The 13,703-nt window shown below is 52.0% G+C and overlaps 1 protein-coding gene across 1 annotated transcript in view; it reads right to left on the bottom strand.

Moving 5' to 3' along the window:
• Positions 1–13,125, bottom strand: part of RSPH9 (radial spoke head component 9) — a 98,957-nt gene extending 85,832 nt beyond the window's left edge. The window contains exons 1-5 of the mRNA XM_078777455.1: positions 13,075–13,125; positions 11,928–12,007; positions 11,763–11,779; positions 10,660–10,904; positions 10,432–10,519 (exon numbers count right to left, since the gene is read on the bottom strand). Of these exons, the coding sequence (XP_078633581.1) occupies positions 10,432–10,519; positions 10,660–10,904; positions 11,763–11,779; positions 11,928–12,007; positions 13,075–13,125 (481 nt within the window). The remainder of the gene's footprint in view (positions 1–10,431; positions 10,520–10,659; positions 10,905–11,762; positions 11,780–11,927; positions 12,008–13,074) is intronic.
• Positions 13,126–13,703: the final 578 nt, after the last annotated feature.

Raw genomic sequence — 13,703 nt, 5'->3', positions numbered from 1 at the left:
TGGGGGATTGTGGAGGGATAAGGGGGAGGGTGTGGGATGGTGTAAGATAACTGCCTTATTCGTCAGAACTACGCTGTGGCGTACCCTAGTGAGATCTCACGCAATCCCGCTCGAATCACAAGCGCATATATATTATTTCGCAAAACACGGAATAGGCACAGTAGTGTAGCAGCATAGCAAACCTGTTGTGCATTTTGTGATACAAGCACCAAATTTGGCACAAATGTACATTAATATGTTGCGAACATTTTCAGATATTGGGCCACTTGAAATTCCGTAATTTTTTTTTTCAAATTTTTTCAAATTTCGTAATTTCAAATTTTTCGGGTGACACCGTCACAATTTCGGTCTTCGAGGCCGGCCGATATAGTGGGGCGGCTTAGCCCAAATATTCAAAAGAATTGTGCATTTTGTGATACAAGCACCAAATTTGGCACAAATGTACATTAATATGTTGCGAACATTGTGTGGTCAGCAATGAAGACGAGAGTCTGAATTACATGTATGCAAAAGCCCTTGTGAACCAGTGAAGCAAATACACGGGTAAGCATGAATTAAATCTAGGGCATGATATAATTTCCATGATGTTTACCTCTACACTCAATGGTGGAAGGAGGTAATGTTTTGATCCCAGCTTGTCTGTATGTCTGTTTGTCCACAAAATTCCAGACAAAGCTTGTAGTAGTGGTAGTTGTAGTGGTAGTGGTGATAACAGAAATTGTTATATAGAACTGAACTTATATTATTATTATATGCAGAAAATAACTTCATTTCTATATGCCCTGCAGTGGACAGGTTAATTGGTTTATGCACTGAAGGGGTCACCCTGGTGTGCACTGCTGTGTTCTGCCTCACTGAGTTGTTCAGGTATGATGTACTCAGCACAAGCTTCCGGTCGGCCCGGAGGTGGGGGTGCGGGGCCTGTCACGGAACGTCAAAACAAACGGCCTGCCGGGGCCGCCCAAAAGTCGGGCGTGAGGGGCGCGTCCACTAATGGAACGCCTCTCGCTTCCCAGATCGAGGGCCACGTGGTCAGGAGAACCTCGTCCCTTCCGGTCACACTTTGCCTATCGGCCGGCCTCGAAGACCGAAATTGTGACGGTGTCACCCGAAAAATTTGAAATTACGAAATTTGAAAAAATTTGAAAAAAAAAATTACGGAATTTCAAGTGGCCCAATATCTGAAAATGTTCGCAACATATTAATGTACATTTGTGCCAAATTTGGTGCTTGTTTCACAAAATGCACAATTCTTTTGAATATTTGGGCTAAGCCGCCCCACTACAGCATTACATTACATCTCCTCGGCTTCAGAATGAAAATACATTTAAAGATCCAGTTTGGCCAGAAGTTCGGATGTTCATGTGGGGTGGTGGTGGGTATTGTTAACTAGAGCAATGGTTAATGGGGGATTGTGGAGGGGGTATCTTACTGTATGTATGGGTGTGAGTCGTGTACGCTGACTCGTAGCATGACACGTAAAATCGATGGCAACTACACCAAGCTCCTCCGTAAAACACTCAACATCCTTTGGCAAGATCACGTCACAAACATTGAACTATATGGTAATTTGCCAAAAATTTCTGATGTTGTGAGGAAGAGACGTTTGAGATTGGCGGGTTATGTCCTCCGGCACGAAGAAGAAGCAGCAAAAAGCGTCCTGCTTTGGAAGCTATCAGAAAGGAGAGTTGGTCGGCCGAATCTGACGTTGATTAATATTGTCTGCAGCGACACTGGGCCGCATACGGACAAGCTGAAATCCGTCGCAGCTGATAGAGCTGTTTGGGCAAATCTGACAAAGTAACTTTGTTCTTTTTTTTTCTTTTTTTTTTGTATACAAGATCGAGGCTCGTGAAAGAACGAACATTAATCACACAGAAAGACAAACAGACACATAAAACAAATAACATCGGGAGCGGTAGACAAGATGGGGAGAGAGGGGGAAGGACACAAACACAACATTTGAGAGCAGGGACCGAGAGACATGGAGACATCGAGAGATCTGTGGGAGGGAGAGGGCTTTGGGGGGGAGGCATGTGAAGGGGGGGGGGGGGTGGGAGAGGTATAAACATATGGACACTGCCAGGACTTCCAGGAAAGAAGTTGGAATTTCAAACAAGGTGGATCTGGGGTGAATTAGTGGGGGTAGAAAATATCAAGGTTTTGGATGGGGGAAGATAAGAGATGGTGGTGAACAGCTGTTTTAAAGACCTGGAGGGAGGAGTGGGATTGAAGGCAGTGTGGGAGTTTGTTCCAGAGGCGGGAGAAAAGAGGAATGAAAGAGTGAAGGTGAGCAGAGAGCCGAGATTTCGGCAGTTTAACCATCAGAGGGTTGCTGGCAGATCTTGTGCGACCTGTAGGAATATTTGGGGGACAGAGCACAGAGAGAGCTGGGGGAGCAAGGCCGGAGAGGAGTCGGTAGAAGACAGAAAGACCACCTACCTGCCTGCGGTGAGTGAGTGAAAGGCCCTCAGAGATAGCTTCATCGCGGGAGATTCCACTGATTTTGAAAGCTTTGGATTCAACAGCGTGAAGCCGAGCCAGGTGTGAGGCAGGAGCACCAGCCCATAGGGGAGAACAGTATTCCATTAAGCGGCGGATGAAAGCCTTGTATGTGGTGAGGAGCTCAGGTGTGCCGAGGAAGGACTTCGCACGACGGAGGATGCCCAGTCGGCGACTGGCTTTGGAGGCCAGCTTGGAAATGTGGTTTTCCCAAGAAAGATCATGGCAGATAGTGAGACCCAAAAGCTTGAGCGACAGAACTTCTTGGAGAGGAATGTTGAGAAAGTAGATGGGAGGGTTGTCCAGTCGATCTTTTCGGAGAGACATAGTAAGAGAGTGAGATTTGTCAGGATTGAAAGACATGTTCCACTTGTTTGACCAGGCTGTGATTTTGTCCAGGTCTTTGTCGCTCTGGTTTCTTTTTGGTGTTTTGTTTGTGATTGTCTGATAAACATTATGTATAAACAAGTAGTAGTAGTTGAGGGGGAGCAGTGTGGGGTGGTCGTGGGTATTGTTAACTAGAGGGATGGTTGATGGGGGATTGTGGGGGATGGTGGAGATGGGAGGTGTAGGGTGGTCGTGGGTTTTGTTAGCTAGGGTGAGGGTTAGCCTAATATTCATCTGTGTTGTTAGCTCACCTGGAACGAAGTTCAGGGGAGCTTATGCGATGGCGCATCGTCCGTCAGTGCATCTGTCAGTCCGTCCATCAGTCAGTCCATCCGTCAGTCCGTCTGTCAGTAAACACTTGCAACTTCTTCTCCGAAACCGCTGAAGGGATTGTGACCAAATTTGGCACAAATTATATTTGTTGTGTTGTGACTAAAGTTTGTTCACAGCATTAAAAGAAATCGAGGTCTAAGGGGGTTTAAAGGGGGTCAAAGTGGATCCAGGTCTGCCCCCCCCCCCCCCCCCAAATAGGTATTTGCTTTTTCCTCTGAAACTACACACACTATTTCGATGAAACTTGACTGCAACCTTCATCACCCATGTTGTAGCGAAAGTTATTCACAGCACTAAGAAAATCGAAGTCGAAGGGAGCCTACGGGGGTCGAAGTGGGTCCAGGTTTGACCCCCCAAAATAGGTATTTGCTTTATTCTCTGAAACTACACACACAATTTTGATGAAACTTGACCACAACCTTCACCTGTGATGTACCAAAGTTTGCTCACGGCACTAAGAAAATCGAAGTCTATGGTGGTTTACGGGGGGTCAAAGTGGGTCAAGGTTTGCCCCTCCAAAATAGGTATTTGCTTTCTTTTCTGAAACTACACACACGATTTCAATGAAACTTCACCACAACCTTCACCACCCGTGACGTACCAAAGTTTGTTCACGGCATTAGAAAAACTAGCAACGGTACCCGCCCTACGGGCGTAGCTTCAATTGGGAGGCCCAAATGAAAAGGCAAAAATCAGAAATTGAAGGTTTTTTTTATTTTAAACGATTCATATAAACATCCGTTAAATCATATCACACGCAAATCATCAAAATCTAAACTGTATCTTTAGAATTTCAATAAAAGCCACATCACTGTTCATATCGGTAAATATTATTCCATTGTGTTTCAAATCGAGATCGCGATCTGTTAGCGTATACACCGCCCAAATAGCTATGTGGAATTCTCTCATGTGGAGATTAAACGTCGTTTGAGCTTTGGCCGAAGTCATTATTTACTTTTAATGATGTTTATATACGAATGATGTTTAATAATGTTTATATTGGTTTTTGGGTCGTCCTTTCCGCATATCTCGTGGGATTGTGAGTTGGAGAGACGGCCGTGATGGCGGGGACGGTTTGGAATTCTCTGAAGCAGGGATTCAACCCGTGTCCTTATAAAAGGTCTTTGTCCGAGGTCACCGAGTCCGATCGGTGCAGCCATGCAGCGATCGGTGCAGCCGTTTGTGCGGCACCCGGGAAAACAACATTGTCACAATTGTTGTTTGTTTGTTTTTTGTTTTTTTTTGTTTGTTTTTTTTGTATACTGAATCGAGGCTCGTGAAAGAGCTAAAATGGCGCCTCACACATGGCCACGGCGACCGCGCCCGCGACCGTAGCAGTGCCGCTGGTGGATTCGAACCTTTTTTTCCTGCAAATGGGGGCCCTTATGGACAAAATGTTAGCTTCCTTATGGACACCTAACAGTTTCCCCGATTCACCCGATTCACCCAGACGTTGGCCGTATCGCGCCACAGCTACTCAATAGGGAAAAGACAAAGATGACACGGATGTGAAGAAAAGGAATAAGAAGACGAAAAAAAGGTTGAAAATACGATTACTATTTATTACTATTTACACAATGAAAACATCGTCACAATGAACGTTATGCGAACGCGAATGTTATGTGGGAGTCCAAACCTGAGAATGCTGGAGACCAAAGCTGAAATTTGGGAAAACTAAATAGCCTATTTTACTCCAGGGGATCCCAGAATTAACCACACAAAAGATCGTTGCGATCGGTTCAGCAGTTTTTACGGTACCTTCGAACGGACAGACAGACAGACAGACGGACGGACATTTGGTGAACTCGCAATGGTACCCGCCCTACGGGCGGGGCTTCAATTGGGAGGTCCAAATGAAAAGGCTAAATATCAGAAATTGAAGGGTTTTTTTTCTTCTTTTAAACGATTTATATAAACATCCGTTAAATCTCGATCGGTGCAGCCGTTTGTGCGGCACCCGGGAAAATAACGTCATGCAGGAGCAAGTATCAGCAGGATGTGGCAGTGTGGGAGTCCACGTTTCTGATCCTCCTTCATGCCGAAGTAGCCCACCACTTCCCCAAGCATTCCGCTCTTCAGATCCGCCATGACAGATTTAAGCTTGATACTGAAGACGCGTGCAGTTAGTCCTCCCGATGTCGTAACTATCAATATTCATTACCAATGGTCTAGCTGTCCCGAAGGCGGGATAGCTGTCCCGATTATAGTAAGATTGGTGTCTAAGGGGATATACAGGGTTGGGGGAAGGGTTGCCCCCCAAAATAGGTATTTTTTTGTTTGTTTGTTTAAAGTGTTATGATTATGTTAGTATGATTGTACACGCTGCCCTGTCTTCTCGCAACCATTGAAATTGGTTTAAAATACCCTTAGTCAGTGCAGTATACTGTTTATACTACCAGGTGAGCGCCAGGGGTATTGTCCCTGTGTTTTCATAAGAGTTCTCTGTAAAATGTTTCGAGCACAAAAGCGAACATTTTGTAGGCCCGATGTACATGCAGGTGTTTCATACAAACATCGTATCATTTCTGGCAATCCTCGGACTTTCGGCCATTGGTGTAGCATGAAACCATCTCGGTTTGTATTACTACAACCACCACAAAGGACGCGTCGACCCGGCATATTTGTGGAAATTCGAAAATTATTCGCCGTTTGAGTAAAATCATACCGCTAAAGCGCGGCGTTACGCGCGCTGCTTGTGAGCAAGGAGGAAGCGGACAAGCGGTAACATATAAACGTCTTTATTGTAAGACTACACTGTAACACTGTACTGTGCCGGGCTGGGCGCCCGGTGTATATCATGTCATGAGGCCACGCCTACCCCTGGTGCGTGGCCACCGCCCACTTGGTGCGCGGAATGATGTCACCACGCCAGTGGGCTTTTGTGTCCGCCACACGCGCCCCCCCAGAATTCCCGCGCACCTGGAGGGCCAGTTTGCGGGGCAGACGAATGACCCGGCCGAAGCGCCCCCTGGCGATCGGCGGCGTCCGGGGTGCAGGGATGCCAGGTGGGATGCCCCTGGCTGCCCCTGGGATGGGTGCAGGACCGGGGGGCGGCGTGGCGGCGGGGCTGGGCGGTGCCGGGGGTCCGCCCGCAGGAGGGCGGCCCCGACGTGGGGGTCGGGCCACTGGCGGTGGATGGTCCACATCGAGGTGGGCCGGCTTGAGGCGGTCTACCGAAACGCGGTCAGGAGTACCGCCGATGTCCAGGGTGAAGTGCTTCGCCCCGGTCTCCAGCACGCGGAAAGGCCCGTCGTACGGGGGCCGCAGTGGTGTCCGATGGGCATCGTGGCGGACGAAGACGTACTCCGCCGTGCGAAGCTCCGGGGCGACGTGCGTCGGTGGGTGCCCGTGGCATGCCGTTGGCACCGGGGCGAACCTCTGGGCGGTCTCTTGTAGAGCGGAGCGCTGCTGTGCCGCGGACCATGGTGCCGTGGAGTCGGGGAGGAACTCGCCCGGCACCCGCAGCGGTTGCCCGAAGACCAATTCCGCCGCGGATGCGCGCAGGTCCTCCTTGGGCGCCGTCCGGAGGCCCAGCAGGACCCAGGGGAGCCTGTCGACCCAGCCGCCGTCGCGGAGGGTGGCCCGGAGCGCGGCCTTCAATGAGCGGTGAAATCGCTCACACAGGCCGTTAGCCTGGGGATGGTAGGCCGTGGTTCGGTGCAGCCGGACCCCGAGCCCCTGCGCAACCGCCCCCCAGAGCTCCGAGGTGAACTGGGGGCCGCGGTCGGATGAGATGTCTGAGGGGGCGCCGAACCGGGCGACCCAGGTGGCGATGAAAGCCTGCGCGACATCGGCCGCCGTTGTCGACGCCAAGGGCACGGCCTCCGGCCACCGGGTGGTGCGGTCCACCATGGTGAGGACGTAGGTGAAACCCTGCGAGGGGGGCAGAGGTCCCACCAGGTCCACGTGGACGTGGTCAAACCGGCGTTCCGGCACCGTGAACGGGGCCAACGGGGCCTGGGTGTGCCGGTGCACCTTGGCGCGCTGGCACGCGAGGCACGTCCTGGCCCAGCCGCGGACGGCCTTCCGGAGGCCATGCCAGACGAACTTGTCGGCGATCAGCCTTTGGGAGGCCCTCGCGCCCGGGTGGGACAGGCCGTGGATGGCGTCAAACACCTGGCGCTGCCAGCCCGCGGGCACGATGGGGCGAGGACGCCCGAGGGAGACGTCGCACAAGAGGGCCGCGCCCGCGCCGTCAAACGGCACCTCGGTGATGCGGAGGCCCGTGACGGCGGTCCGCAAGGCCTGGACGTCGGGGTCAGCGGCCTGGTCCGCTGCCATCCGGGCATAGTCGATGCCGAGGTGGACTGCGTGGGCGACGGCCCGGGAAAGGCAATCCGCCACCGGGTTGTCCTTCCCCGCGACGTGCTGGATGTCCGTCGTGTACTCGGACACGGCCGAGAGGTGACGCTGCTGCCGGGCCGACCACGGCTCGGTGACTTTGCCCATCGCAAAGATCAGCGGCTTGTGGTCGACGAAGGCAGTGAACGCCCGGCCCTCGAGCAGATGGCGGAAGTGCCTGACCGCCAAGTGAAGTCCGAGCAACTCGCGGTCGAAGGTACTGTAACGGCGTTCGGGCGGGCGAAGCTGCCGGCTAAAGAACGCCAGCGGTTGCCAAGCTCCACGCACCCATTGCTCATGCACTGCGCCCACCGCGTAGTCCGAGGCATCGGTGGTGAGGGCGATCGGTGCATCGGGCGCCGGGTGCGCGAGCATGGTGGCGTTAGCCAAGGCGAGCTTCGCGCCCGTGAACGCCGTGTCCATCTGCTCGGTCCAGGTAACGTCGCCTTTGCCCGGCTTACCTCGGAGAGCTTCGTGCAGGGGGCGCAGGAGCTGGGCGATACGGGGCAGGAACCGATGGTAAAAGTTCACCATGCCCAGGAACTCCTGCAGCCCTCTGATCGTGCGGGGGCGCGGAAACCCCTTCACCGCCTCCACCTTGGCCGGTAGGGGGACGGCTCCGTGCCTGGTGACACGGTGCCCCAGAAAATCGATTGTGGCGGCGCCGAACCGGCACTTTGCGGGGTTCACAATCAGGCCATGCTGGCCCAGGCGTTCGAAGAGCGTGCGGAGGTGGCGTAGGTGCTCTTCGCGGGACGCGCTGGCGACGAGGATATCGTCCAGGTAAACGTAGACAAAATCCAAGTCGCGCAGGACGCTGTCCATCAGTCGCTGGAACGCCTGAGCCGCATTCTTCAGACCGAAGGGCATGCGCAAGAACTCGAAGAGTCCGAATGGCGTGATGACCGCCGTCTTCGGGACGTCCTCCGGCCTGACGGGGACCTGATGGTAGCCGCGTATGAGGTCCACCTTCGAGAAGAAGGACCTGCCCGCCAAACGGGCGGAAAAGTCCTGAATGTGGGGGACGGGGTAGCGGTCGGGAGTCGTGGCGTCATTGAGACGGCGATAGTCCCCGCACGGTCGCCATCCCCCGCCGGGCTTCGGCACGATGTGCAGCGGCGACGCCCAAGCGCTCTCTGAGCGCCGAACGATGCCGAGTCGCTCCAGGGTAGCGAACTCCGCTTTTGCCACCGCCAGCTTCGTCGGCTCGAGGCGGCGTGCCCGGGCGTAGACCGGTGGCCCGACGGTGGGGATGTGATGGGCCACCCCGTGCTTGACGGCCCCCGCCGAGAAGGTGGGCCGCGTGAGGGCCGGGAAGCCGGCGAGGAGGCGGGTGAATGCGTCCGCTGCCGGAAGCGTACAGACCAACGTGGCCGGAACCGAATCGTTCGGCAAGCCGCTTGGCAAGCCGCTCGTTGAGCTGGGCAACGCACAAGCGAGCGAGCTGAACGTCTCGGCCTGGACAAGCCGTCTGCGCTTGACGTCGACCAGGAGCCCATTAGCGCACAGGAAGTCCGCGCCAAGCAGTGCCATGGGCACGTCGGCGGTGACGAACGTCCATCGGAAAACCTGCCCTCCAAACCGCAGAGAGAGGCAGCGTTTTCCGTACGTACGGATGGGCGTCCCGTTCGCGGCAAGCAGCGCGGGGCCCCCACCCGCGGCGTGCTTGTCTGACGTGCCGGCGGGAATGACACTCACCTGCACTCCCGTGTCGCACAGGTAACGGCGCCTGGAGAAGGTGTCCGTTATGAACAGCAGGCTGTTCGAATGGCCGGCGCTCATCGCCACTATTGAGCGCCGGCCCGGGCGTTTCCCGACCCGTTGAAGGAGCACGGCGGATGACACCGCCGAGCTTCGTGGCCGAACTTGGCGTGGAACCAGCACCAGGTGGTGGAGCTGGAGGAGCGCGGCTGGCTCCGCCAGGCCGGTGGAGTTGGCGGGTTTCCCCGCGGTGGCGGTTTTCGCCGCGGCGGTGGGCGGGGCGTGGCGGCGTTCACGAGGTGCATATCAGCATGCTGCTGAACATCAGCGTGCTGTAGAAGCTGATGCTGTGGAACATGCTGCTGAACATCAGCGTCGAGGGCCGTGACGGCCACGCCGACGCTCGCCCGCATGTCCGAAGCGGCGAAGTACCTGTCCGCCTCGGCCGCCAATGCTCGGGGTTCCGTTAGCTCGGTCCCGGCCAACGCGAGGCGGACCTGCGCTGGAAGTTGGCGCCGGAAAAGCGCCCGGAATAGCGAACCGGGGGCTTCGTCGCCCAACAGTGACAGCATATGGTCCATTCGGACCGACGGGCGCGTCTCACCGAGCTCGGGGAGATCCAGGAGGCGGTCGGCCCGTGCGTCGTCCGTAAGGCCGAACGTGGCTAGGAGTAGCCGCTTGAGTGCCTCGTACTTGTGGCCGTTCGGTGGGTGGCGAAGGACGGACACAACTCGAGCGGCCATGCCGGGCCCGAGGGAGGCGACGACGTGGCAATAGCGCGTGTCATCGCCGGTGAGGCGCCGAAGCTGAAATTGGGCTTCGGCCTGGACGAACCAGACTTCGGCCTGAGCCTCCCAAAATTCCGGAAGTTTGACGAAGTCGGCCATGGCGATGGCGTCGCGTGTGGAAGGATCGCTCCAGCAGATCCAACGTCGAGGGTCACCAGTAAAGCGCGGCGTTACGCGCGCTGCTTGTGAGCAAGGAGGAAGCGGACAAGCGGTAACATATAAACGTCTTTATTGTAAGACTACACTGTAACACTGTACTGTGCCGGGCTGGGCGCCCGGTGTATATCATGAGGCCACGCCTACCCCTGGTGCGTGGCCACCGCCCACTTGGTGCGCGGAATGATGTCACCACGCCAGTGGGCTTTTGTGTCCGCCACACCGCCATGTAACCGTAGACAATGCAGAGGTGGAACTCGGCTTCCTGGTGCGACGTCACGAATGCTGGTGAAGAAGAAGAAGATGTTTACCTTTTGATTTATTGGATAGATGTTTTATAGGGTATCAATAGATAGATTAGCGTTGTTTGGGTTCCCCTTTAACAAAGTGTGCAGTACAGTATATTAAATACAAAGAGTTCAACTCATTAATCAACGAAGTATCTGTCAACTCGGAATGGCGGGAAATAATCCAAGCTGCATGAGTGTTTCCCACGGCTCATTTGCCTTGACTCCATGGAGCCTTCAATGTTCAGAGGTTGGGAGTTTGTAATCGGTTTTGTGGATGTTTTTAAACGCAATATTAATAAATAAATACAACCGATTTTTTTTGGTGGTGTTTTGGCGTTGTCGTCGTACTGGGCGTTGTAAAATCCTGGCTGCAGAGTGGGTGCTCCATTGATCGGTACTAGCGTGACTCGGCACGCAAGGCGCGCCTCACCACACGTCGTTTCAGAGGGATAGGCATCTTTGACCATTTCGGTGTCTTTTGGGTATTTTGGGTGTTCATGGTGTTTTGGGTCTTCAGGGCCATTTGGGTCTTCAGGGTCCTTTGGATCCTCTGGGTCTTTGGGGTGTTTTGAGTCTTCAGGGTGTTTTGGGTCTTCAGAGTGTTTTGGGTCTTCGGGGTGTTTTGGGTCTTCAGAGTGTTTTGGGTCTTCGGGGTGTTTTGGGTCTTCAGGGTATTTTGGGTCTTCCAGGTCTTTTGGGTCTTCTGGATCTTTTGGGTCTTCCAGGTATTTTGGGTCTTTGGGGGCCATTTGGGTATTCAGGGTCTTTTGGATCCTCGGGGCCTTTAAGGGTATTTTGGGTATATTGGGGTGTTTTGGATCTTCGGGGTCTTTGGGGTCTTTGTGGTTTTTGGTGTGTTTTGGGTGTTTTGGTATTTTGGATCTTCAGGGTCTTTTGGGTCTTTTGGGGTATTTTGGGTCTTCAGGGGTCTTGGAGGTCTTAAGGGTCCTGGGGAAGGTCTGAGGGATCTCAGCAGTCTAAACGTAATTAAGAGTTCACGGACTGTGTTGGGTGTTAATTTTATTTGAAGAAGAAGAAGAAGACGTTTTCGTCGCATATAAACAAACAAACATAACCATATACGTTTGCCCTATTATAATAAGATACACATTTCTGAATCCTACAATAGAATGGCGACTTGCTCAGGATTGAGAATTATTAGCTGCATGGAAACGTTCTTCCAAATTCCTATTCTATTGCTGGGAAAGCAATGGCAAACCACCCAGAATAACCCTTGCTAACAAACTGCTTCGGCAGCACTAACGCTCTGTAACGGAGTAGCTATGTAACATCAGAACCACAATAAGTGTGCATGTTTTAACCACAAGTCTTTCACGAACTAGCTGGCCAGGCCTGACGTTCAACTGAAGCAGGCAGAAATTTGGAATTCCAAATTTGTACTGTATGGTGCCGGTGATAACTCACCTACTCTTTAAAAAAAAAAGACAGTGGGATCTTTACTGTCCACCAAGTAATGCCAGCAGGTGGGACACCCAACTTTACGTCCATCTGAGGGACGGAACACTTTGTATTCACAGCCCATGAGTTTTTTCACGTTTTGTTGTTACAGTGCAATTTTAAAGTGGAATATTTTTTTTTCTCACTGATCCACACAAAATATCCCATAATGTCAAAGTGGAATTTTTTTTTTTGTCACTGATCCACACAAAATATCCCATAATGTCAAAGTGGAATTTTTCTAGAATTTTTTTACAAAGTTATTAAAAATGAAAAGCTGAAATGTCTTGAGTCAATAAGTATTCAACCCCTTTGCTATGACACTCCAGATTGAGCTGAGGGACATCCAATTTCCTTTGATCATCCTTGAGATGTCTCTACAACTTCACAACTTGATTGGAGTCCACCTGTGGCCAATTCAATTGATTGGACATGATTTAGAAAGACACACCTTTCTATACAAGGTCCCACAGTTGACAATGCATGTCAGAGCATAAACTCTACCATGAAGTCCAACAAACGGTCTGTAGAACTCTGAGATAGAATTACGAGGAGGCATAGATCTGGGGAAGGGTGTAAAACAATTTCTATATATGACAGTGTTGAAAGTTTCCAAGAGCACAGTGAGCTCCATCATAAGGAAATGAGAAAAAAAAAATTGAACGAGCCAGACCTTTCCTAGAGTTGGCCATCCGACCAAACTGAGCAACCGGGCAAGAAGGACCGTGGTCAGTGAGATGACCAAGAACCCAATGACCACTCTGACAGAATTACAGAGCTCCTTGGCTGAGATGGGAGAACCTGCTGGATGAAAAACAGTCTCTGCAGAACTTCACAAATCTAGGCTTTATGGGAGAGTGGCCAGACGGGAGCCAATCCTGAGAAAAAGGCACATGGGTGGCAGATGGGTGGCAGATGGGTGGCAGATACCAGTCAGCAAATAATGCAAGTATTAAATTATGTTGAAGTACTCTAAGTTGTCTGTCACCATGGAAGTGAAGAGATTGTATTGAGACTGGTTTATTCTATAAGTTGGTCAATTAGTCAACACTATCAAAGTGACCTCAGCACCATCCCGACACACACCACTGTGCATATTACGGAATGAGGTGTTTTACTGTGGCCGTAGTGCAAACCCTGCCACCAACCTCCTTGAGAGAGCACCCCATTACTTGGTACTCATTTTGCCGACCTTGGAAGGATGACAGGCTGAGTCAACCATACCTGGTGTTAATTCAACAGCTACCTAGGATTCGAACTCAGGAGCTTAGGATCCCAAGCCCTCCACCCTAACCGTTAAGCCAACACCAGGCTTAGGGTGGTTGCAGTTAGTCATATGAAATGATTCAATGTTGGAAGAGCCCTTAATCAAAGTTTTAATTATATATGATCTGGGGGGCATGCACCACCACTCCCCCTCCCTCCCAACCCCCACACACCCCTATCATATATCATCACCCACCCTGTTGTCATAATTTGAGTTCCCCCCAATCAATCAGAAGTGTCAACATTTGCCCCAACCAGGTATATGACGTAATATATGAATGTTCCCGAAAGGGTGTTGAAAGAAACATAACTGGCAAAGCCAAATAGCACATTTCATTCTACCTTTCAGAAGCGAATTGTGGGCTATAAAACTCACCCAATATGTTGGATAAATATGTGAGGGTCATACATATTGTTACGTTTGTGGGAGTAGGTGAAATACCTTAGTCGAGATAGAATCGTATAAATTAGCATGCTCCGA

The sequence above is a fragment of the Myxine glutinosa genome, chromosome 5, assembly GCF_964187855.1.
Source record: "Myxine glutinosa chromosome 5, kmMyxGlut1.1, whole genome shotgun sequence".
Taxonomy (NCBI): domain Eukaryota; kingdom Metazoa; phylum Chordata; class Myxini; order Myxiniformes; family Myxinidae; genus Myxine; species Myxine glutinosa.
This window is presented reverse-complemented; position numbering and strand designations above follow the sequence as displayed.